At 40.7% G+C, this 25,643-nt stretch overlaps 1 protein-coding gene and 1 long non-coding RNA gene across 4 annotated transcripts in view; both read right to left on the reverse strand.

Annotated features, from left to right (window-relative positions):
* SOAT1 (sterol O-acyltransferase 1) overlaps nucleotides 1-13,265 on the reverse strand; it is a 48,577-nt gene extending 35,312 nt beyond the window's left edge. Inside the window, exons 1-2 of the mRNA XM_042463929.1 lie at nucleotides 13,115-13,265; nucleotides 7,357-7,494 (exon numbers count right to left, since the gene is read on the reverse strand). Of these exons, the coding sequence (XP_042319863.1) occupies nucleotides 7,357-7,477 (121 nt within the window). The 5' untranslated portion in view covers nucleotides 7,478-7,494; nucleotides 13,115-13,265. The remainder of the gene's footprint in view (nucleotides 1-7,356; nucleotides 7,495-13,114) is intronic.
* A 4,888-nt stretch (nucleotides 13,266-18,153) lies between these two features.
* LOC121928761 overlaps nucleotides 18,154-25,643 on the reverse strand; it is a 14,394-nt gene continuing 6,904 nt past the window's right edge. The window contains exons 2-4 of one of the 3 annotated variants that reach the window (XR_006103572.1): nucleotides 25,165-25,554; nucleotides 22,287-22,403; nucleotides 18,154-21,430 (exon numbers count right to left, since the gene is read on the reverse strand). This is a non-coding gene — a long non-coding RNA (uncharacterized LOC121928761). Of the gene's footprint in view, nucleotides 21,431-22,267; nucleotides 22,404-25,164; nucleotides 25,555-25,643 lie in introns of all 3 variants that reach the window. The other 2 variants (XR_006103570.1, XR_006103571.1) reach the window with 2 other exon arrangements.

The raw sequence follows: 25,643 nt of genomic DNA on the forward strand, positions 1-25,643 counted from the left end.
ACTATGGAGATCATCACCCAAGGCAGAATAGAAAAGTAATACCTGTAAAACAAAACCAAATTCTTCCAAAAGATTGTATGTCTGCAAGTCATACATACCAGAAGGAGCAAACCTTAACTAGTTTTGCCATGAATCCTTGGCAGTGACAATGGCCCCATTTGTGGAGAAAAGAAGGAGTAGGTAGAAAGATTAAGGGCAGTGGTTCCCAACCTGTGGGTCGGGACCCCTTTGGGGGTTGATTGACCCTTTCATGGGGGTCACTTAAGGCCATTGGAAAACACCTATTTAATTACAGTTATGAAGTAGCAACGAAAATAATTTCATGGGTTTGGGTCACCACAACATGAGGAACTGTATTAAAGGGTCGCAGCATTAGGAAGGTTGGGAACCACTGATTAAGGGGAACAAAAGGAGCTAGAGGGAATGTTATCTCTGGGCGTTTCTCAAAAGGAGGTGACTAAATCATAGTTACATTCATGTTTTACACCTACAGCAGAGATGTCATCATTGCTTTGCATAATCAGAGTTCATCACCAGGTTTCATTAAATATTGCTCATCAGGGTGAAGAGAATAGGCTAGTTATCCACTCTGCATCCTTGGGAATCAGTGGAGAAAAGTTGCTAACAGAAGACAGTTTTGAACTGGACATGTAAATTGTGGTTTAGTACAAGCTGCTATAGGTTCTCCACCTTTGCCTTACAATTGACACTAGCCACATTTGTTATCTCTGTTTTTAATGTAGACCTAGGTAGTTAGTTAGTAGAAATCTATCCAAAGGAAACCTGTGGAGAGAGGGAAACAGTTCCTTCAGGTAGAGGAGTCATGTTGTCTCAGCGATGTGCCCAAAGTACAATAGCTTCAGTTTAGTCCTTTTAGGTCTGACTGCAGGGAGGGCATCCTTCAACAAGGCTGGTGACATGGCCCTGCTTCTCCTTCTGCCCCTGCTATGCTGCTTTCCCTCCTTGAAGTGCTTTATGGGAGGTACTCTAGGGCTCAGGCACGTCTAAAACAATGAGTTCTGATTTAGAAGCTTTTTCCAAATAGATCCTTACATGCTCACAATTGTTCTCTTGGTTCTGATATAGCTCCATAAGTTCAGTTCTCTGTTAAAATCAGTGGTATTGCCCCAGCAAAATGAAATTGAATGAGCAATTATGGCTTCTGGTAGGGTAGTGTGATGGAGCAACACTAAGCAAGATATGGAAGGAACTTTAGAAAAAAATATTATTCTAGGGACAGATGTAAAGAGGAGTGGAAAGTCACTTCAAATGCAGATTGTGATATGAGAGCACACCATTGATAAGAACAAAATAGTCAAAACGTTTAAAAGTTCTGAGTGGCAAAAGAAATAGCTGGCCAGGGAATGGTGGTGGATGGTACTGCCCTCGAGTAGACCTTGACCCATAACAACCCCATGGATGAGACATTTCCAAGACCCTCTCTTCTCCACTGCTCTGCTCAGTTCCTGAAGGCTCAGGTTTGTGGCCTCTCTGATTGAGTCTATCCATCTGGCATGTGGTCTTTTTCTATTGCCCTCTACCTTTCCTAGCCTTGTTGTATTTTCTATAATTCATGCTTTTTCAAGATGTGGTCAAAGCACAAAAGTCTCAATTTGGTCATCCTGGCTTCAAGGGGTATTTTCACCTTGATCTGTTCTAGAACCCATCTGTCTGTCTCCTTGGCTGTCCAAAGTATCCTCAAAACCCTTCAATCAATAGTTTATTTGGTCATTGACCAGTATAAAATATAATAAAAAATATAAATATTGAGATAATAATATGATCAAAACAGTACAATTATTGGAACAAAAGTGAGAAAGGCAAAAGGGCAAAATCAGATCAAACTTCACTGACTATCATCAATTGCTATCAGCCAGTTGGGAACGTATTTTACACATGGTATAATAAAATTTTGCTACCTTAAGTAGATCACTTGGGTTCTGATTATCCAGCAAATAGCATAAATAAAAAGTATCAGAATGTCCAGGGTATCTAGTTATAAGAGGAGTAATCAGTTGATGACAATTGTCCTCATAGAATTGACAGTACAGAAGAACATGAGCAGTGGTTTCTGTAGCTCCAGTATAGCAAGAACAAAGTCGAGATTCATACCGTATTTTTCTATATTTCCCTTCTAATACAGCTGTTGGAAGGACATTAAGCCGAGCTAATGACAAAGCTCTCCTAAATTTGGGTACTGTAACATAATATAAATAAAAAACTGGATGTGATACCGCCATATGATTATTTACCAATATATAATTAGAAAAGGCAGCAATTTCAGTCTGACCTTCGATATCCAGAATCCTTTGCCTTATGACCAGTTTGGCTTGATCTAATCCTAACTTTAGGATGGTATCCCTAGAGAGTCCAAGAAAGTTCAATTTCTTATGAATAGCTGTTTCCCAAGAGGATTTGTAGTTATCTGCTAAAATTAGCTGGCACAGTCCACCAGGATTATTATTTAGCTTTAACCAATAAGTGAAGATGTTTATCCACAGGACAGAATCAATTTTGCTAATCATGAACACTCCTCTCCAGCACCATTTTCAAATGAACTTATTTTCCTTCTCTCAGCTTTCTTCACTGTCCAGCTCCCGCATTTATACAAGGTGATGGGGAATATGATGTCTTGGATAGTCCTCACGTTAATGTTCAGATTTATATCTTTACACTTACACTTTTTGGACTACAAAACCTTGGAATCATAGGAGATTGCTGCAGTACGCTCTTATAGTAATGCTATTCCATTTTTACTGCTCTGGCCGTCTCCTGTTGCATTCTGGGGTTTGTAGTTCAGTGAGGCCTAAGAGCCTTCTGGCTGAGAATTCTAAAGGCCTTTCTCTAAAGTGCACATCCCAGAATGCAACAGAAAGCAACCAGAACAGTTAAAGTGGAACAGCAGCACTATAGGTGTGTAGTGCGGTAATCTCCACCGCTCATGAGAGTAACTTTTCCAAGCTCCAGATTTGATCTGTAAATCTCTAAGCAGATGTGAGTGGTTCCCAAATCAGCAGAACTGGAGAAACTGTACACCATCAGCAACCACGATGCAAACAAAGGGGTCCACAACCTTGCTCACCATAGCAACCATCCCCTTCCCTCCCAACATGAGTATGTAAGCTGAAAGCCCATTACTGCTTTCCCATTACAAAGAAGCAAATGAGTGGCAATTGGGGAAAATTGCTGCACCTTGCTATTCCTACTGCCTGCCCTCCCCACCTCTCCTCCCAGGAATCCCAGACATGTAAGTGCAGCATCAAATGGGAAAGAGGAACGAATGGGAAGATTTACAAGAGGAAAATGCTTCCTTCTCTGTCTAAAACATCAGCCTTCTCAATCTAAGAGCCTAAATACCCTTATCTTATCTTAGTATTCCTTGACTAAGAAAATCCTATGAAATTCACGAGTTAACAGGTGAGATGTAGGCATGTGCATGCACCCAGAAACAGAGCAATGGCAAGTACACTGGTACCCCGGGATACGAACGCGCCGCGATACGAAATTTCCGGGTTACGAAAAAAAAAAAATAATTAATTATTTCCGGGTTACGAAGGTTTACCCGGGTTGCGAAAAAACGCTGGCGCTTTTTAAAATGGAGCCGCGGCGGAGCCGCGGCTTTTCCCCATTAGCGCCTATGGGGATTCGGCTAACGAAAGACTTCCGGGTTACGAAAATGGCGGCGGAACGAATTAATTTCGTAACCCGGGGGACGAGTGTAGAACTATCAGTCTTCTATTTACCCTGTAGTTTATAGTTCCATCCAATGATTTTAAACCTAAGCACATTTGAACAGAGAGATTTGGGGAGGGGCAGAACTCAGTTGTAGAGCACCCCCATTCAAAGAATCTGGATTGGTCATCTGAGAAAGCCCTCGTCTAAAGCTCTCACAGTGAACTGCACTGGACTAGATACTCTGGTTCACTATAAGGCAATGTCAGAACTGGAAAAGTTACCTTTCTGAACTATAGTTCAAACTATAACCCAGAACCATCTCCTGCCCAGCCTGCCTAGTCTGGCTATGGGACTCTAGGTCCAGTGGTTCAAAAAAGTAACTTTACCAACCACTTGAGAGATTTGTATATAAACTAGCTCAGCAGCACAACACTATCTTTTATGCTGAAGCTCCACTTTGGTGACAATGACCAAAGCACCAGTCCACAGTAGAAATAGCCCACAAAAAGGGAGAGCTGGGCTGTGTATGGATATTTTAGGCAAGCAAGACTAGGTTACAGCAGAATCATCTACAGTACACTGTCTTTGTATGACTGAAGCACCAGAAAAGTTAAAATTGGTTAGCACATCTTTAGCTCTCTTTTGGAACCAAACAGGAGTGTTTACTACTCTAAAGACATTCAGTACTAAGTTGAAAAGCTACTTCCAACATACAATGAAAGGATGCCTCCTCCTGTGCACACAATGTGCTAAGCCTCCAGGTCATCAGCAGACATCCTGCTTCCCAACAGCAGGAGTACAAGAAATGATGGCTACTAATCCCAGGGTTTATCAGTACCTTTTCTTTGAGGCGCCATCCAGACGTTGTCACAACCTAGTTAGAAATTAAGTTTATATTTTTTCATTTCACGAGAGCTTCTGTAATCTAGACTAAGCTCTTTAGTTTCAGTGGATTTATCCAGATAGGTTTACATGTACTTTTCTATTATTATTTTTTTTATTTACTGGTCCCAATTATTGTAGTGGTATTTTAATTAACATTTATTTTTAATCAGATTGTTTATGAAAGCTGCTTTGGAGGCCTTCTACCTGAAAAAAAAAAAGGCATAGAAATAGCAAGAGTATGCATTGCCGCTGAATGGAGGGGAAAGATGGTGTGGAAGTAGAAATAATTCAAAAGGAGAGAAAAGCCCAAAGTAACCAGAGGTTACCAAGAGTGACTAACAGCCTTTCAAAGCCCCGTTTTCATTCAACACTAAGAAATAATCAATCATTCATCAAGATTGCACTGGCAATTACAACACTAAAGAATGACCAAGAGTAACCTCCACCTCAGAGAATTGCAACTACTGTATCTTGCAACTCTAAGACTACCAGACAAAGAACCCACATGCTCTCCTCTTCCAGATAGATTAGTCACTTGGTTGAAACCCAAGACCATCTGAGTTAATGACAAAGGCATTTTCAAGGCCCTTCAAGAGAACAGTACAGTAAAACATACCACCAGCACAGTGCTCTTAACTGTGCACTAGCTCAAGCCCTAACCCAGCTCCAGTGATACTATATGCCACCCTCTGGTAATGCATTTACAAACGCAGGCAAATGCCAGAGCAAGGCAGACGCTCTGAATCAAAGTGCAGTACTTTAATTCAGATTTCCCCAGTGCGTTAGAGCCCAACTCCCATCAAACTGGGCCATCCCCCCCCACAGCATGGCCATAGTCTACACACATTAACTGCAGATGATGGGAGTTGTAGCCCAATGTGCCTATAGAAACCACTAGATTGCAGAAGCCTTTTTCAGCCAATTACTCCAATAATATTTTATTCAAGATAAATTAAAACAGTATTCAATTAACTGGGGAGCATTTTAAAATATTTTCTTACTACAAACAGTTATCCAAAATGGAGGGGAGGGGGGAGCAAGTGACATGTACTATCTTAGGCTGCATCCACACTGCAGAAATAATAGAGTTTGACAACCGCTTTAACTGCCATGTTTCAATGCTATAGAATTTGCGGAATTGTAGTTTGTTGCGGCACCAGTGCTCTCTAATAGAGAAGGCTCACAAAACTACAGCTCCCAGAAATCCATAGCACTGAGCCATGGCAATTAAAGTAGTGTCAAACTGGATTATTTCTGCAATGTGGATTCAGGCTTTTCTACTAAACATAAGAGGAAATTACCTTTCTAAGATTTCTGACACCTTTCAGACATCTCACTGCAAGTTCTGGATAAGGAAGAATGGTCTGCCACGCATGTACCATGCGTAGATACCCAATGATTACTGCTGCCTTTCTATCTCCAGAAGTTGTTGCCTCCTAAATACAGGAGGAAACTCATGCAGTACCATTCTTTTCTTTTCTTTTCTAATATATAAATTTTATTAAAAAATATATCATACAAAATCTTACAATCATAAGACAATGGTATAAAGAATTTCAAATAATTGAAAACCCTTCCTTATTAAAATTAATAAGGCATTCCTTATTAAGGTTTTACACAATTCAAATTATTTAAAATAAATCTGATCATAGAGAACAGTGGCTAGATGGAGAAGAAATGGATATAAATTTTTTATTAATATAATCTATAAGGAGAGACCATTTTTCCTGAAAGGGTCTTTAGAGTTTGTTGGTTTGAGTTATATTTCATATTTTCTGATAATTTCTCCATAAGCCATTGATCCCAAACTCTTTTCCACCAGCTATTCAGAGATACAAAACCTGTTTTCTAATTATTAGCCACTTCTAATTGAGCAGCTGTCAACAAAAAAGAGATCAACTTTCTATTTTTAAGGATTTATTACTTCTTGTGTATACGGAAAATAACAAAAGGGCTGGGCAAAATATTATTTTTTGTTCTGTAAGTGAAGCAATTTGGTTGATCACATCATGCCAGAAGTGGATAATTTTAAAACAGTCTAACCACATATGGATATAAGTCCCTAATACTTATATCTGCAGTGTGGATGCAACCTCTCCAACATAAGGGTGATATAGAATTTATCACCTGTGATTTTCTAATTATTATTATTATTAACCTTTATTTATGAAGCGCTGTAAATTTACCATTTATGTACTAGCTTTAGAAAGTTCTCTCTGGTTAAAGCTGATCTTGATTTCAATACAGTAGATAACCAAATAGCATACCAATCTGAGTCCAAAATTGATATATTCAGTTCACTTTCCCACAATGTTTTATATGGTATCTTGATAGAAGTTTGTCATGATAAGATGATATATGTGGGAGACTGAGCCTTTACTATTTCCACTAGGGTCATTGCACAAATTTTCAAAGGGAATCATAGATCTCAAACTTTCCCCTTTCTTGAGCAAGCTACAGGAGAAAGTTTTTATTTGCATAAACTGAAACCACGAAATCAATACTGGATCTAGAGATGATGCTAAGTGTTCAATTGATTTGAGTTTATTATTCTTAAAGAGATCTTTAATTTGATAAATTCATTTTTCTTCCCAACCTTTGTATTGCCAGAATTTATCTACATGAAATAAATTTGGGTGATATAAAAACGGACAGTTAGGTGACAAATCTGGAGAGAGAATAGCTTTCCATTTTTGCCAGATCTCAATAGTAGTTTTAAACCCAGAGGTTTAGTTTTTTAATCTCCTTTGCTGATAGTTTTTTTTTTAATTGCAATTATTAGTTAGGAGATCTCACCATTGCTTGAGCTAGAGCATGTCCAGTCTCCTTCAAGCCTCCTTGGCAAGTCATTTTTCTCTTCAGGGGTGCCATATGCTGAACGTCGATTCCTTACAGATATATTGTCTTCACCCACCATTGTAACTGGTTAACACACTGAAAAGGGAACGAGAAAAGAATCTGATTAGTATAAAGCACCTCACCTTTTTGGTAACCAAGCAATAACCAACCTGTATTATACTTTCATTCGGAATAGCTAGGAACAGTCTATGAACACTCTCTGCTTTTTTGAAAAGAGCAAGTATCTAGTCCTCATAGTTTCAGCCAACATTTTTTTAAAGATACAGCTTCAGTCCAATGTAACCTGTGAAACCAGAAAAAGTCTTAAATCATAGCATTTGTTGAAACCACAAATCATTCTAGTCATACTCTAAATCTCCTCTCTTTCAAAAGACTTGCCCAGGCTGGTGTGATTACTAACACTGGGCAAAAATCACAGAAAATATTTACTCCTATTATTTTTGGTCTTTACATGAATATAAATACTGTATCCTATAGTAAGTCTATGTTGCCTGCCTCTAGTTTCATCAAGGCCATCTTCCTTGCCTGCCCTGCTGATGTAATCAAGCAGTTGAACTGGCTACTTTTATACTAAGGCTACATCCTTAGTGCAGAAATAATCCAGTTTGACACAAGTTTTACCGCTATTACTCAATACTGTACTAGGAAATCCTGGGAATTGCCTAACCATGCTAGCCACTCATGATCAGAGATGTTCAATCTTTTCCCACATGCCGTTTTTGAAATCTAAATCATCCTCCACCGCTATTGGCTCAGAAAACAAAATTGCTGTTAGCCTAGTGTACATGTGTGTTTCGGGTATGGATGGCTAATAACACCTTTGGATTTCTTGTGCTACATATAGCTTGGTTCTAATGACTTGGTAAACCACGTTTCTTGCCCTCATTGAGTCATGAAACTCACTTGGTATCCTTGGGCTAGTAATTCTCTCACTCACCCTAAACCACCTTCCAAGACTGTTGAGATGATACATGGGAGGGGAAATGCAATCTGTGTCACCTTCAGCTCACTGGACAAAAAAGCAGGGTATACATGTATAAAGTGTGGCGTAGTGGTTTGAATGTTGGACTACAACTCAAAAGACCATGCTTCAAATCCCCCCCGCTCAGCCATGGATACCCACTGGATGACCTTAGGCAAGTCACATTCTTCTCAGCCTCAGGGGAAAACAAAAAGATCTCACACACACAACAAATCCTGCATAGTAAACCCTGTGATAGGGTTGCCTTAGGGTTGCCACAAGCTGGAAATGGCTTGAAGGCATACAACATCAAACACATGTAAGAACAAAATTAAGTAAGTGCAGAACCAGTTGGGCCTGTTTAAAAGCTAGTGTTGATACTACATACAGAAACACTTATTATTTTTAGTTCAGGCATTTTCTAAACTACCAGAATAAGCTTCAATTACATTTTGCTTAAATTCAAATTGTATTTAAACAAGGTTATTTTAAAACAAAGTAGTGTGTTGTTTTCAAATCACAAAAATGGTTTTAGTTTTAAATCACACACAAGAAATCCTATTAAATTAAACATGAGGCAAAGACTGAGGGTGCCTCCAATAAACATGTAGCTCATTAATGTGGTCCAGAGATGTTGTTGGATTGCACCTCCCATCAGCCCTAGCAGGGACGTAGCCAAGGGGGGGTTCTTGGGGTCCGGACCCCCCCCTTCCATTAGAAAAATGAATGGTGTGTGTTGCTGTGCCGCCGCGCCCAAGCCCCATTATAATGGTGGCACTTAGTCTGGACCCCCCCCCTTCCTAAAATCCTAGCTACATCCCTGGCACTAGTAAGAATATAGCTAATGATGGAGATGATGAGAATTGTAGTCATGAGGCCTGCATGTTCTTCATGTCTGATTAAGATGCTTGCCTCCTTTGACCCTGTGACTTACCGTATAGTTCATGATCCCCACTCTGTGTGTGTATATATGTATGTATGTATGTGTGTATATGTATGTATCTGCCTTCAGGTTGCCTGTATTGCTGTTGTGTTGTGCCTTCAAGTCATTTCTGACTTATGGTGACCCTAAGGCAAATCTATCATGGAGTTTTTTTTACAAGATCTGTTCAAAAGGGTTTGCCTTTCCCTAAGGCTGAGAGCATGTGAGATTAATTTGTATCCCGCTTTTCTCCCAAAATCAGACCCCAAAGCGGCTTCATCTAGAAGCCCACCCAAAGCCTACCTCCTCAGAAGCAGAAAGTAGCTAAAGGAGAAGAATCCTAGGAGTCACCAACTCCACTGCCCCTGGGACTTGAGTTGTAGAAACAATCATTCAAAATACATACTGTTACTGGACAAAAGGAAAAGTTGCCTCAGAAATGACGGAATGAGCATCCCATAGATCCTTCTGAGGAAATGACATAAGCATTCTGGTCAGATTTTTGCCCAGTTCCCTTTACAAGATGAATCATTAAGTTCCCAATATCCAGATTGTTGATCCCTGCCTTTTTCAATCAGGGATTGTAAAAGCTTTAGCGATCTCTTTGAGTGCATCTACACAGGAGAAGTAATGCAGTTTGACACCATTTTAAATGATGTAGTTCCATCCTATGGAATCCAGGGATTCGTTGTTTCACAAAGCCTTTTGCATTCTTTGCCAAAGAGTGCTGGTGCCTCACAAAACTACAAATCCCAAGATTCTGTAGGATGGAGTCATGATAATTAAAGCGGTCTCAAACTGCATTATTTCTACACTGTAGATGCACCCTTTGTCTCAGCCCTTCCAACTCATTTAATCTGAATTACAGTTCAAGCATAATAACAAACAATCGCTTGTTACTTATTTGTCTCCTCTCATAGCCGTTGCAGCCAAATTTGCTATGGATTCTCCTGGCACTTTAGAGACTAACACATATACAGCATACATGTTATTTATTGGACTAAAGTCCACTTCAGTAGATGCAAGAAGTGTTATCTCCTCACTTTGACCTGCACAGAGAAAGATAAGATAAAGTGGGGTCAAATGGCAATCAAATACAAAACATGTTGTGGTAAATGCGACGGTTATTCCCAGCCAGAGCAGACCCCTTAAATCAGTGGAAACCTGGTAAGTCAGCACTGTTGTTGTTGTTATTGTTGTATGCCTTCAAGTTGTTTCTGACTTATGGCAACCCTAAGAGAAGCCTATCATTGGGTTTTCTTGGCAAGATTTCTTCAGAGGGGGTTTGCTATTGCCATCCTCTGAGGCTGAGAGAGTGTATCTTTGCTGAAAATCACCCAGTAGGTTTTCATGGCCGAGCTTGGATTTGAACCCTGGTTTCCCAGTGTCTTGGTCCAACGTTCAGACCCTTATACTATGCTGGTCCTCAGAAGTTGGTACTCTTACAAATTAAAGCTTTAGTGGCACTTTATTGCTATTTGTCTCCACTGCTCATCCTATTTTCTCTATGGTAACACTTTGACGCATCGAGCGAAGTGCTGCAGTGTAAAAATAAAGTGGCTTTTAAGTTTTTCTGATTCCACAGGTCTGTTGATTTTCCTACTCTATTAATCATTTACATCTCCTGTCCCTCTGTCATCTATCTATCTATCTATCTATCTATCTATCCATCCCGCTCTTTTCCCAGGACTGGGACTCAGAGCGGCTTCACAGCAATTAAAAAACAAACAAACAAAAAGTACGATTAAAACATTTAAAAAATAAATAGATAAATGACATGCATTAAACAGAATGATTAAACTAGTCCAACATTCCTGCCTGTTCTTATAGTGATTCCTTAAATGCCTGTTTGAACAGGTAGGTCTTCACCTGCCGTCGGAAAGCCATCAAGGAGGGAGCCGTTCTTATCTCCCTGGGCAGGGAGTTCCAGAGTCTAGGGGCAGCCACTGAGAAGGCCCTCTCTCGTCTCCCCACCAAACGTGTTTGTGAAGGTGTTGGGATGGTGAGAAGGGCTTCTCCAGAGGATCTCAGAGTCCGAGCAGGTTCATACCAGGAGAAACGGTCTGCCAAATAATGTGGACCTGAGCCATGTAGGGCTTTGTAGGATATAACCAGTACCTTGAATTGTGCCCGGGAACGAACTGGCAGCCAATGAAGCTGTTTCAACAGGGGAGTTGTATGGTCTCTGTAATCTGCCCCTGTTAACAGTCTGGCAGCGGCTCTTTGAACCAGTTGAATTTTCCGAACACTTTTCAAAGGCAGTCCTATGTTGAGTCCATTACATTAGTCCAAATGGGATGTAACCAAGGCATGTACCACCGTGGCCAGATCTGGCTTCTCAAGGAATGGGTGCAGTCGGCGCACAAGTTTTAAATGTGCAAAAGCACTCCTGGTCACAGCAGAGACCTGGGCCTCCAAGTTTAAAGCTGAGTCCAAGATTACCCCCAAACTGCGAACCTGTGTCTTCAGGGGGAGTGTGACCCCATCTAACACAGGCTGGATCCCTATTCCCTGATCTGCCTTTCCACTGACCAGGAGCACCTCTGTCTTGTCTGGATTAAGTGGTTTGCTCTCATCCAGTCCATTACTGAAGACAGGCAGAGTCCTTGTCACATGATGGAAATGTTTTAAAAAGTGCTGGTTACATCAATAGGAAATGCCAAATTTGATTTCTCCCTGCCCAGTTCCTCCACTTTCCCTCCTCCTTAGGAAACACCATTCTCCAGTCACAAAATCATAGATCCAAAACACATTGTGGAAATAATCCAGTCTGAGACCGCTTTAACTGCCCTGGCTCCATGCTTTAGGGACTTATTCTGAGAACATCCTTATTTGTGAGGCATCCAGGGCTCAGTCACACTTGTGTTTTTTGCAGGGAGGGATTCGCATCTGTGAATCAATGCAAAATCCATTCACCATTCCCACTACGTTTTAAGGCAGCGAATCTCTCCATGGCATTTTAATCCAGTTTGAAGTTCCCATTCGCCACCGTTACGGATCAAACCGGAGGCGCCTCCGTTTCCTGAATGGTGGCTGAATCCGAATTAATCCGATAACGCATTCACACTATCAGAGACGTGGATTGTTGTGGTTCTTTAAAAAAGGAACCGCTAACACATTGGTTTAATTGGGCTTTTCGATCCCCCCACCACAATACAAGTCTGAACGACAGGTTTCCAAATTGGGTTATTTCATAGCGGGAATGATCCTTTAGACCTAAAGGTCCAAAACACGCTATAGAAACAACCCAGTTTGAGACTGCTTTAACTGCCCTGGCTCAGTGGTCCCCAAACTGTGCCCTTTAGGAGACTTTGGACTCCATCTCCCAGAAGCCTCAGCAGTATTGGTCCATAGCCTGGAATTCTGGGAGCTGAAGTCCCAAATGACTTTAAGAGCATAGTTTGGGGACCACTGGCTTAGAGACTCCTCAGTGGAGTAAGAAGCAGTATATAAACCAATGGTCCCCAAACTGTGCCCTTTAGATGTTGGACTCCATCTCCCAGAAGCCTCAGCCACGTTGGCCAATGGTTTGGGATGCTGGGAGCCGAAGTCCAAAATTTCATTGAAGAGCCCTGGCTCAATGATTCTGAGAACTGTAACTCTTTGTGTGGCTGTTTGCTATGGAATTCTGGGAGTTGGAGTTTATTGCCCCACAACAAACTCCAACTCCCAGAATTCCATAGCAAACAGCCACACAAAGAGACACAGCGATACCAAACCGGGTTATTTCCCCAGTGTGGATGCAGCCAGGGTGAATAGAAGGTCCTCAGTCCTCAGTAACGTTTCCCCTCAAAACATGGCCCTCGCCTCACCTTCTAAGGCGCGCAAAGGGCTGGCCAATGGCGCCTTCTTTCCTTCCTCCTTTCCCTCTTATTCTCCTCAGCTCCGCTTTCGAGTGAAGGACTGAGGCATCAGCGCCTGAGAGAAGAAGAAGGAGGGAAGGGAGGAAGGAAGGAAGGAGGGGAGGGATGGAAAGGCCGCCTCCCCGGTTGGTTATTATTATTGGCTGAGGCGGGCAGGCTGGCTCCCGGGCTCAGCAAGGCCCGCCTCATGGAGGACGAGTCTGAAGGCCCTCCTTTGCTCCATCTGTGGCTTTGTAGTTTATCAGGGATATGCCAAGACAAATGACGACAGCATTTGCCCATAGAGAAAGCATACTTGCCCATAGGGACACATAGGGGAATACTTGCCCCCAGGGAATCATGGGAGAAATACTTTCCCCATAGGGACACATAGGGGAATACTTGCCCCCAGGGAATCATGGGAGATACTTGCCCATAGGGACACATAGGGGAAATACTTGCCCCCCGCCCAGGGAATCATTGGAGAACACATGCCCATAGGGACACATAGGGGGAATACTTGCCCATAGGGAATCACTGGAGAACACTTGCCCCAGGGACACATAGGGAAACTCTCCCAGGGAATCATGGGAGAATACTTGCCCATAGGGAAACATAGGGGAATACCTGCCTCCAGGGAATCATGGGAGAACACTTGCCCCCAGGGAATCATGGGAGAATACTTGCCCATAGGGACACATAGGGGAATACTTGCCCATAGAGAATCACTGAGAAATACTTGCCCAATAAACCTCTATACATCCTCTATGGGGAAGTAATTCCCAATGATTCTCTATGGGCAAGTATGAAACCATATAAAATATAAAATGCAGCTACTATTGCTATTGCTGTTTCAGCCTTCTGCCCAAAACATCCCTCCATTTTGAGCATGGGTTTGCATTTATATGAACGTTTTTAGCTTTATCTTTTTGGTCATGTCCTACATTTTTCTTGCGATATCGGATATAGTTCCAGTTTAATCGCTGTAGTAATGTCCCCAAGGAACCATTTAGTCCAAATACCTAATTGTTTCTGAATACTAACAAAACTGTCAATTAGCAAACAACCCAGATGGAGTTCATAGAATCATAGAATCAGAAGGGATTCCAAAAGGCCATCCAATCCAACCTCCCCCTCCTGCCATGCAGGAACTCACAATCAAAGCACTCCTGACAGATGGCCATCCAGCCTCTGTTTAAAAACCCTCAAAGAAGGAGACTCCACACTCTCAGAGTCAGACTTTTCCTCTGTCGAACAGCCCTTACTGTCAGGAAGTTCCTCTGAATGTTGAGGTGAAATCTCTTTTCCTGCAGTTTGGATCCATTGTTCCAGGTCCTGGTCTCTGGAGCAGCAGAAAACAAGCTTGCTCCCTCCTCAAATATATTATATTATATTATATTATATTATATTATATTATATTTATTATATTATATTATATTATATTATAACCCCCAACAGGCATGACCTCACATTTAGACAACATTTTGCAGTGCCTGGTCCTCCTTTGCAGTTAGATCATCTGTTCACCCTGACATTGACTCATGGTGACTCTGTGGATGAGACACCTCCAAGAGCCCCTGTCCTCAGTTTGTCTGCTTAAGTCTTGCAGGCTCAGGCCCATGGCCTCCCTGATCAAGTCTGTCCATCTGGTTGGTGGTCTTCTTCTCTTTCTACTTCGCTCTACCTTCCCCAGCATTATTGTCTTTTTAAGAAAGTCCTCCTTTCTCATGATGTGCCCAAAGTACGACAGCTTCAGTTTCATCATCTTGGCTTCCAGCGAGATTTTAGGCTCAACCTGAAATCCTTAGACCCAGTTGTTTGCCTTTTTTGGCAGTCTTCAGCACTCCTGCAGCACCACATCTCAAATGAGTTTATTTTCTTCTTATCGGCTATCTTCACTATCTAGATTTCACATCTGTACATGGCGATGTGTCCAGAGGAGGGCAACCAAAATAATGAAGGGTCTGGAAACCATGCCTTATGAGGAAAGACTTAGGGAGCTGGGTATGTTTAGCCTGGAGAAGAGACGTTTAAGAGTTGATAGCATAGCCCTGTTTAGGTATTTGAAGGGCTGTCACATTGAGGATGGAGCAAGCTTGTTTTCTGCTGCTCCAGAGACTAGAACGCAGAACCATGTATGCAAACTACAGGAAAAGAGATTCCACCTAAACATTAGGAGGAACTTCCTGACAGTGGCTTGGATGATCCTCACTTTCATGTTCAGTTGTATATCTTTACTCTTTAGGATCTTGTGCATTTCTCTCATGGCCGCTGTTCCCACTCCTAACCTTCTTCTAATTTCTTGACGGCTGGAGTAGCCCTAGTCTTTTGTGTTTGTGTATATTTGCAGAAGCTTCAGTACTGCTTGGAATGAAACTACGTCAGTATCTGGTATGCTTCCTTTTTTTGCACACACAACCCATAATAGGTTTGCATTAGGGTCACCATAAGTCAGAAGTAACTCGAAGTCACACAAAAACAAATACTAACCGTGCCCCAATACTAAATTTGAGTGATGGCCACCTATTTATTTATTTTATTGGATTTATATCCCACTTTTCTCCCAAATTTTAACCCTATTCAAATATCAGGCGATCTTTCAGCAGGTAATATAGTTTCAGTTTAATCACTATAGTAATATGCCAAGAAACTGATATGTTCAAATACCTAGTTGTTTCTGAATAGCAATGAAACTGCCAACTGGCAAACAGCCCAGGTGGAATATTATCCCCAACAGCCATGGCCTCACATTTAGACTAATAACAGAACTGCAAGAATAGGAAGAGAAAGCGTTTGACTAATTAACAAGGAAATAAAAATTAAAGATGAGCTGGCTTATAGTTTATTGTTAATTATGCCACACCTATTTAATATAAAACATTAACAGCTCTTCAACTGAGATGTTCATAAAATGCACATTTATTTCAACTCAATCGTTTTTTAAACCAACTCAGCACCTAAAAATCTTCTAATTGATTGACAGCTGGACTTCAAGCAAATGTTTGTTAGAAGCTTCCCAGATAAGGACAACACTTCTTGTCAGGACGAAAATTACATAAAGGTTACTAAAGGACATTGCTACCTGGAATTTCCCAAAGAGTAATTTCACTGATAACATCTCTTGCACTGTTTGTACCAATCTTCTCTTTGACATGCTATTTAGCTGGTGTTTACTATAGTATTTTCTGTGCCATCAAAGCACACCAGGTGATGTGATAGTTAACTTGCAAATTCAAAAGGACATTGAAAATTTGCAAATGATTTTCCATTGAATCTGATGCCTCTTAAAACAGTGTGAATTGCTTTATCTGAGGCCTCCCCAAATTGGTGCACTTCAGATGTGTTAGACTATGGCCTGTGTAACCCCCAGACACTATGCAAACAAGATGATGGGATTGTAATCCAGCACATCTGGAGGGTGCCTGCATTAGATACAGAAAGTAAGCAGCTGATGCCTTTGGAGCTTGAATGTGTAGTAAGAAAACCTTCATTTCTGTCTTTATTAGTTAATAGCTTGTCTTGGAAGAGTTAAGAGAAGGCACATCTGCCAAAATTCCTTTTTTCTTTCCAGCTGTTAGGGTACAGTCTTTGGATATGAAAGCCAGCATGGCGTAGTGGTTTGAGTATTGGACTCTGGAGACCAGGGCTTGAATCCTTGCTTGGTCACTGAAACAAATGGGCAACCTTGGACAAGTCACACTGTCTCAGACTCAGAGAAAGGCAAAGACAACACCCCTCTGAACAAACCTTGCCAAGAAAAACCCGTGATAGGTTTACCTTTGGTTCACCATAAGTCAGAACTGACTTGAAGTCAAATAACAATAAACTTAGGACATATCATGAGAGGATATAACTGACTAGAAAAGACAATAATGCTTGGTAGAAGGCAACAGGAAAAGAGGAAGACTGCACTAACAGGTTGATGAACTCAAGCAAAGAAGCTGCAACCCTGAGTCTGTAAGACCTGAGTACAGTAGGTCTGTTGATGACAGGGTGACTTGGAGGTCTCATTCATATAGGGTTGCCATACGGTCAGTGTCATTATGACTGCATTTAACAACAATTAAAGCTACAGGAATATTGTCCTCATTTGTAATTCCATCAATCGCATTCATTGGGCCAACTTCTTTCAACATCTGGCAGTTTAAGTTACACAGACTTCCTACTTTGCCTGGTGTTTTTACTTCCTTCCACTACGAATAGCAGAAATTTGGCAGGTGAAACTTTTTTCTTGACATGGAGTCAGGGAAGCCAACTCTGCCAACAATCTTTTCCCACAAATATGAGGAAGTATTAATGAATTCTTAAATAGATCTTGGAAAGAATATCCTTTTTGTTGTGTTTTAAAATATGCAAGATTTTAAAGCCGATTAACTTTACTGTGATTAAAATAATTTATGTGCTTAATGCTTTTCAGCTAGATAAAATCTTGATTAGGCTAGAAAATAATAGCCTTGGGCCATTCATAAAATGCTGGTATGTTCAAAATAGCTCCCCACTTTTGTGGAATTATTTTACTAGAATGCATGGGTTATTTAAACTCGGGTAATAAAGTAGACTTAAAAAGTGGCTTAATATTGTGGCAGGGAACCAACCAGGCTTCTGGTTTCAAGCATGTTACCAAATCTAAGTAAGAGGTGACACCTGTGCCTTTGGTATGCATATACAAAAGTGGGTTTTGGCAAGTGCAAGTGGCCCACCGAAATCTCCTCTTCTTCAGAACCTAAGCTCCAGGATGACCTTTGAAGTTGAGTTCAGGGCTAAGTACCCCTTGCCTTAAGAGAAATCCCCACCGCAATGCTAATATTGAGTTGTTGGCTAAAAACAACCCTTGCCATGCAGTTTTTCCTCCCTGCAGGGAAAAAGATTTTATATTCATATACAATACCGCCTCATAAACAGGGAAGCAACATGCACTGACAGTTGCTAAGTGGGAAACAATAGTCCAAAAAAGAAGGGGAACAACAATAATTGTATGTGGATGATTAGATAATTGCAACAGAGACGTGTCTCATTTACCAAAACATATACGTTTGTATTGGCAATATAGTTTCTTCATAACACACATTAGAACAACTGTATATGCATAAGTAACACTGTACAGCCAAGTCCATGTGATAAAGCTGCAGCAACCCAGTCCCAACAATCAAACTGAAAAAATCATCATTGGTGCTTGCAGCAAAGAGGCATGAAAATATGGCGTGCGGTCTTCACAGGTAGCAGAGTCCTTCCTTGATTCTACCTTTTTAATGGTGAAAAGACGGCTACCTCCGGAGTGCTTTGAGGCCGTTTCGACCCTTAGTTGGTCTTCATCAGCAAACTTGAATCATTCAATGTCGGACTAACATTGCAAGTATGTCATGTTTCTAGACATACAAAGTTAACAGAAATTAGTACAGCAATTAACAGGGACAATAAGATACATAATGGTATACAGTATCAAGATAACAATATCTTAGCTTACCCACGTCTCCAAACAGTTTGGATTGACAAATAAGAAGATTGCTCAGTAAGAATTTACAAAGAGTGTATGTTGCAATATACTTTGCCTCTACAATAGGCTACAGGTTATTATCTAGAGCATGAAATTTCTTAAAGGTGTATCCATTAGGTTATGTAGTCCTACAAGTTTCACAAAGTAAGCCTGAAAACTTGGCTGAATGTACTATATTACAACACCATTCATATACATCCAATGGCATTTATAATAAATATCAACCTGTTATGACATATTGTCTGTACATTTCCAACACAAAATCACAATAACATCAATTAACCTTAAGTTATCATCCTGTCCTCCAAACCCATATTAATGAACCAACATTAATCACATGTTTACCCTTATGTGTAATATTGTCTAATGATTAAATTTCAGCAGTCTTACAAGAACAAACTTAAATCTAGACGTTCATTTAGACCTTTAGGTGTGTTAGATGTTAACATGAATCCAAAAAGACACTCTTTGTAAGAGTTTAGTTTGTTTGTTTCCACTATAAAATGAACCAAATTTGACTTGCTCAATTACAAAACATTTTAAAGAATCTGGAGAATGATGTCATTGTGAAAAATGTGTAACGAATGTGTTATCCAAACTTTTATTCCGAATAGTACTTTTATGTTCGGAAATTCTAGTTCTTAATGGTCTAGTAGTTTGACCTACATACATTTTCTGACACGGACATACAATCACATAGATAACATTTAGAGAATTGCAGTTAGTAAATGATTTCAACTCAAAGCATTCCTTTGTTATTGGATGATATTTAAAGATAGTTTACAACAGCTACAATGACCACATTTGTAGCGTCTTCTAACATGGGATATCTCTTGAGCACCTACTTGAAAATCTGTGTGAACTAAAGAGCCTTTAAGATTTCTAGTTCTCCTGAAAGCTATAATGGGTGCCTGCGAACAGCCTGGAATATTCTGTACCATGTGCCAATGTTTTCGTATGATATGTTTAATACGATGAGCACCATGATTAAAAGTGAAGGAGCCTATAATCCTATTACCTGTGTTTCTGTTCGAGGAAAGAAATAACGTGGAACGATCCTTTGGGGTAGCTCTGTTCCTAGCATCTTGTACTATATAAGGAGGAAAAGCTCTATCCTGTAACTCCAATTGATATTGGTCAGCTGCCATCTCATAATGGATGTTGGTGGAAGAATACCTTTTTAATCTAAGGAATTGGGAATATGGTAATTTTTTTTTTCAATTGACGAGGGTGACAACTAGCAAAATGTAGCATGGAATTGCAGTCTGATACGAGGATATTCTTGTATTAGAAACAAGGCTGTAGAGGAATCTATATATCCCAGTATTTCTGCTTCTTGTATCAAAATTTTAATCACAAACTTAATAGAGTTAGTGGGGTGTTTGTCTAAATTTTGAAGAGAAACACAGGTAATAGGATTATAGGCTCCTTCACTTCACTCGCTGGCTTTCAGGGTCTCTAGAGGGATTCCTGCCCAGTCTTCTCAGGGATAAGGGGGGGGGGTCCCTTTTAAGTCCAGGAGTCCCAGGTCATGCCCTTCACTCAGCTGCTGCCAGTTCTTGTATACTCAGGATACTCCAGATGTTTTAAGCTGGTTAGAAAACCAGCAGATGGACAGGTTGCTTACCTGTAACAGTATTTCTTCGAGTGGCTATTCTGTGCCTGCAGAGTTAGCTCCGGAACCTTCTTGGAGATAGTAAAGGCATTTTGGCGGTAGCCCCACCCACTCTCCAACTGCCATTATCAGTCGGTTTACCGCCTAAGCCCTCAGTTCCATGGACGCAGAGTAGCAGCAGCCCAGGACCAAAGGAGAGGCAGGCAGGGCACGACTGTGTGGGATTTGTGTGAATTCGCAGATGACCACTCAAAGAAATGCTGTAACAGGTAACAGGTGGTGGGGAAGGGACAGGTTAATTGGGGTAGATTTGGCTTTTGCGAAGGGAGGGGGGGGGGAGAATAGGAAGGCCCTAAGGAAAAAATGGCGCAGGGCTGTGTCTGGAGGACATAACTATGATGTAATTGTTACGTTTGGAGGACATGTAAAGAAGGTAGTGTAACTTTATTTATAAAGTTATATAAATAAAGGGAAAAGGGGGATTTAAAAGGAACTAAGAGGGAAATAATTAATAAAGGTCAGCAAGGGGAGAAGTAAGGTGTTTGTCTGTCTTTCTCCATTCTGATCTGTTTGCTTTTTCTTCCCCAGGAAAAACGTGCAAGTTCCCATGTGAGACTTAAAGTCTCCTTTTAACAGGAAGGATAAGGAGGAAAAAGATCAAGCAAGGAAATGATCGAAATAGACACCGTTAGTCTTTTCCTGTTGGGAACGGGATGTGCATTTGTTGGGGCCAGCATAGCACTTTGGATTTCAAACCACAAGCAAAACTGTTCGTCACTTCTATTGGACTAATTGCTCTTGTTAGCAAAGCAGGAAGCATGACAAACATCCACCAGTGACTCTGAGCCGTGCGCATAGATCGAATGATCTTACTAAAATACATCGCTACCACCAGGCAACTGAGAAGGCATATGCTGCCTCTGAAAAGCTGTGTGAAGAAAAACACAACTCCATACTGATTGAATCGCACTATAAAATGCATAATATCTATGCCACAATTGGAAGGCTGTACGTCGAGAGGCATAACAACACAGACGTGGGAGAATACAGCTGCCGCCACCACTCCTCACAAGAGGCAAATCCAACCGCCAGAGTAAGCAGGCATTTAAAAATGGACCATCTCCCTCCAAGGAATGACTTCATCTTTATGATGAAGATTAAAGAAATTCATAAGAACCTGCAAAGAGCAAAGTGCCACATGAGTAAAACTTGCAAAACAACATACTGAAACGAAGAAATAGAAACATCAATTAAGATAAATAAAATACAGGTGTCACTGAATATATTGTCTATAGCTTGAATTCTCCTTAATGTATAGGAAAATATGTGCTGTGTTCTGAGTTATGAATGGAAACATTAATCTTTTAGGTTATAGAGTCTGTGCTGGCCTAGGGGATTTTTCCAAGCTTTGCTTTTGACACCATTCAACGTATTTTTCCCCACCAGCTGTAGCCATTATTTCAAGAGTGGAGAAAATTAGACTGGGCCACCAAAGTTTAGGTGTGGGATGTGAGATCTACAGTCTTACAGCATCTAGATGGATACATATTCCTTACCCCTGCAATGATTCATAGTGGGGTTAAGGAACTGTATAGCGTAGCACCATGTTAAGTGTTCCTGTGATAAAATCACTTTCTTTTATCTGAAACAATATATGCATTAATATCCAATTACACAACCATAAGTGCAAATACTTCCTACAAAGATGAGAACACTGAGTGCCTAAAGCTAGGTAACTCTTGATGGATAAGTGCATGAAATCAGTTTAACCAAATCTTTACAAATAATTGTTACTAGAAATACTTGCTCTTTATTATCTCTCTTTGCTTAACACAGCACACACATTTTTACACACATTGTCTTTCTCACTCCAATCCAAGCTCAGCATTTTAGGTTAACAAATCTAAACAAGTTTGCTATTTAGAGAACTGTTTCAAAGGGGTATTGCAGCTTACAATCATGTGGTCTTTCTGTTTCAGCTAGGCAGCAGCAATAGGCAAGAACATCTACAAACCTTATTTTGTAATACTCACTGGAAATATGTGCCCCAGTTATCCTGCCTTTGTATCTACAAGCTGCATTTGAACATTTGCAGACATGCCTCCTCCATAGCCTCCTTTGGACTGCATTTGGTTCTGAATTGAACTCACCTAGACAAACAAGGATAACGTAGAAAAGACAGAGCTATGTGAGACATGAACTTGTTTATTAAATCAGTGCAAGATCACTGCCAAATTATAGCTTTCCTAGAGATAGCCAAACTATAGTTGGAAAAAGGACACATCAGCTATGCTTGTTCCTCCCCCTTGTTCAAGTTCTATGTCAGTTCGATCTTTTCACTGCACAGAGACCTGAATCACTTTCATAAGACTGAAAAGGCTCAGACAAAAGCAAGCTGCTGCAGCTTTTCCTTGTGTGTTCTTCCTTAGTAATAACTTTTGCCATCATGGGCGTACTTTTATGTTGCTTTGCTATAAGTGTCCAGATTTTCATTTGTGAGGATATGCTAGAGAGGACATGCTATTGTACAGTCCAGGCAAACTTAAAACGTGTAGTCTGCCCTCTGGATGATTTCTCCCAATGGTTTCAAGTAGATATTGAATAGCATTGGGGATAGGATGGCATCTTGTGGTATGTCATATAACAGTTCCTTTTTTGAGAAGCGGTTATCTCCAAGCAAGGGGAACCAGCCTGAGAGATAGAACTGGAACCACTGGAGCACAGTGCCTCCGATTCCCAGATCCCCCAGGCGTTCCAGAAGGATACCGTGATCAATTGCATCAAACGTTGCTGAAAGGTCCAAAAGCACTAGTAAGGGCACACTCCTGTCAATGCTCAGAAGAACATCCACTAAGGCAACCATAGCAATTTCAACCTCGTATCCTGCTCTGAAGCCAATTTGAAATAGGTCTAGATAATTTGTATCATCCAAGACTCCCTGGACTGTAATAAAATGAACATTAATACTATTACATTAAATTATTTACTGCAGTGTGCAAATGTTTTTACAACAATAAAACTATAAAAACAGACATAAAAAATAGGATAAACTGCCAAACATGTACAATCTAATAAATAAATATGTACAGTATTAGCATATTTGTTCATAATTTAGCTTAAGAACAGAATTCTCAACTATCCCATTATATGTAATGGCATAGTAACATGGTGTCCCTTATATTAAAAGGCTTAAATCTAGGCTTTTGATTTTGAATTCTCTTTTCTTTTGGAGGGGTGTGTGTGGGTATTTTCAAGCCATGAATGCAGGATCTTTGGATACAGAGGGCTGGCAATAAAGTATAACAATAAAATTAATTACAGCAAACTCTTGAGCTAAGAAATTTCTGTCTCTTTACAGCATTCAGAATCCACTGGTCACTGTAGCAGGCTTACTCTGCCTAATGCTAGGTCTGGCCCACCTTAGAGCTTGCAAGCTTGATGTTGTTATGTGCCTCCAAGTCATAGTTGACTTATGGCGACCCTAAAGAGAACCTCTCATAGGGTTTTCTTTGCAAGTTTCTTTGTGGGGTGGGCGGGCTTGATCATGTAACATGTACACAATTTATTTGTAATTAGTATTTTTTGAATTTTTTTGCAACTTCTCGCTTTTCAATAAAAAAGACATAACTACATCACAATACAGCTGAAGCTCAGTAAGTGATAATATCACTCCTTTTATGGTGTAACTGAACCTTACTTGTTCCTAAGTTATAGTGACATGTCTTCAATAAATGGTGGGTGACAGATAACATGCGGTTCAAATGGTAGTTTATGCTGGGCCTTCTGCTGTTGCATTCAGGTTTTTATTAAGTAACTAAAAAATAATGGCGAGATCCCACTCTTAACCACCATGTGTGGCAATACCACTTTAGATCCCCACGTTCTTGCATGATGCTATCCAGGATCCAACTCCTTTAAGATCCATATTAGGCTGTTCTGTCTATAATAGCTGTCCTTTCAACTCTTAAGCTACACCACTGGCATAATGCTGGTAAAGTGACTAGGAGCTAGGTAGTTCTGTCAAGCAAATAATGTAATATTATTAAAAAGAATGCAATATGTTTCAAGGATTATATTTTACTCTTTATTGTCTGGCACAGAAACAGTGCACCTGCATCATACAAGGGCGTGACTTACGCATACTCTGCAAGCTGCGCCAGATAGGGTCATCTTTATAATAAGAAAGACGTCTTCATACATTCTCCAAACGTTTCTCTAGTGACAGTCTTACAGAATCAGTGCAATTTTAAGATTATAATTTATTGAAATAATCCTCCTCACATAACCAGATGTTCACATTGTTGCCATGTGTGTTTATGTGAAATAATGATGTCAAATGCACTTTTTATGTCTCACCATCACAGTGCTTAGCCAAAGAGTTCTTACTGAGACATATGATATTAAGTTGACTGGACGACTGGAAGGATACTTTATGACGATTAATATAATTATGGTGCTTGAATTCTTTCCTTTTTGCTTATTCTGTTGAAAAGCACTGAATGTGATGTTTTGGGAGAGGAAAAGAGTGTCATAGCAACAATAAATGGAGATGTAAGATTCTGGAAATTTTGAGGCCATGGGATAAAAAAGCCCCCCCCCCCATTTTTTGAAAATACAATAGAAAATACAGTCGGCCCTCCGTTTTCACGTGGGATCCGTTCCGGAAGATCCCGCGAAAATAGAGACTTGACGATATTCAAGCTCTATAGGCTTGAATGGGGCATGAGCACATGCAGGGCATGCACTACACCCCATTGAAATTAATGGAGGTTGCGCCTCCGTGAATATTCAAGACTGCAGACCTCAAGTCTGCAAGAACAGAGGGGTGACTGTATTTGGACATTTTTTTAAAATGCAATATTACCACTCTATAAGTTGAACGCTACTGTGTTACTAAAGAACATAGCATACATTTTATATATGGCCACGCCGGTATCATGACGTCACAAGGACACAAGAGAGCTGACGTTTTTTCAAGATGGCGGCTCCCTACTATGAGGTCGTATTTACTCCCATGTTACTAGGTGGCCGCCCTGTCTTACAACAGACTGCTAGCGACGGGTCCCCATCGGTTAGACTGCGCCTCTTGCCAGCCAGTCAGCAGAGAACTAGTCGGTTGACGGTTGAAGCTGGTCGAAATAGATGCCCTCAGTCAGGCCATCATGTGGCTTGGGGCCGCGCATGCCATAGGGCTATTTGTGGGTGGCTACATCTTTCTACGTGCGGTCCGCATTCTCTTTGAGGAGGAAGGTCCTGATGAAAGTCATGGCTCTGAGGGAGACCGTCGTGGACTTCATCGGCCTGCCAAATAAAGAAGACTTATACTGTATAGCTGAAGATTCGGCAGCCCTTGGAAACAAGCTGGTGCCTTGAATACTGCAACCTCTGGT

Source organism: Sceloporus undulatus, chromosome 4 (genome assembly GCF_019175285.1).
Source record: "Sceloporus undulatus isolate JIND9_A2432 ecotype Alabama chromosome 4, SceUnd_v1.1, whole genome shotgun sequence".
NCBI lineage: Eukaryota > Metazoa > Chordata > Lepidosauria > Squamata > Phrynosomatidae > Sceloporus > Sceloporus undulatus.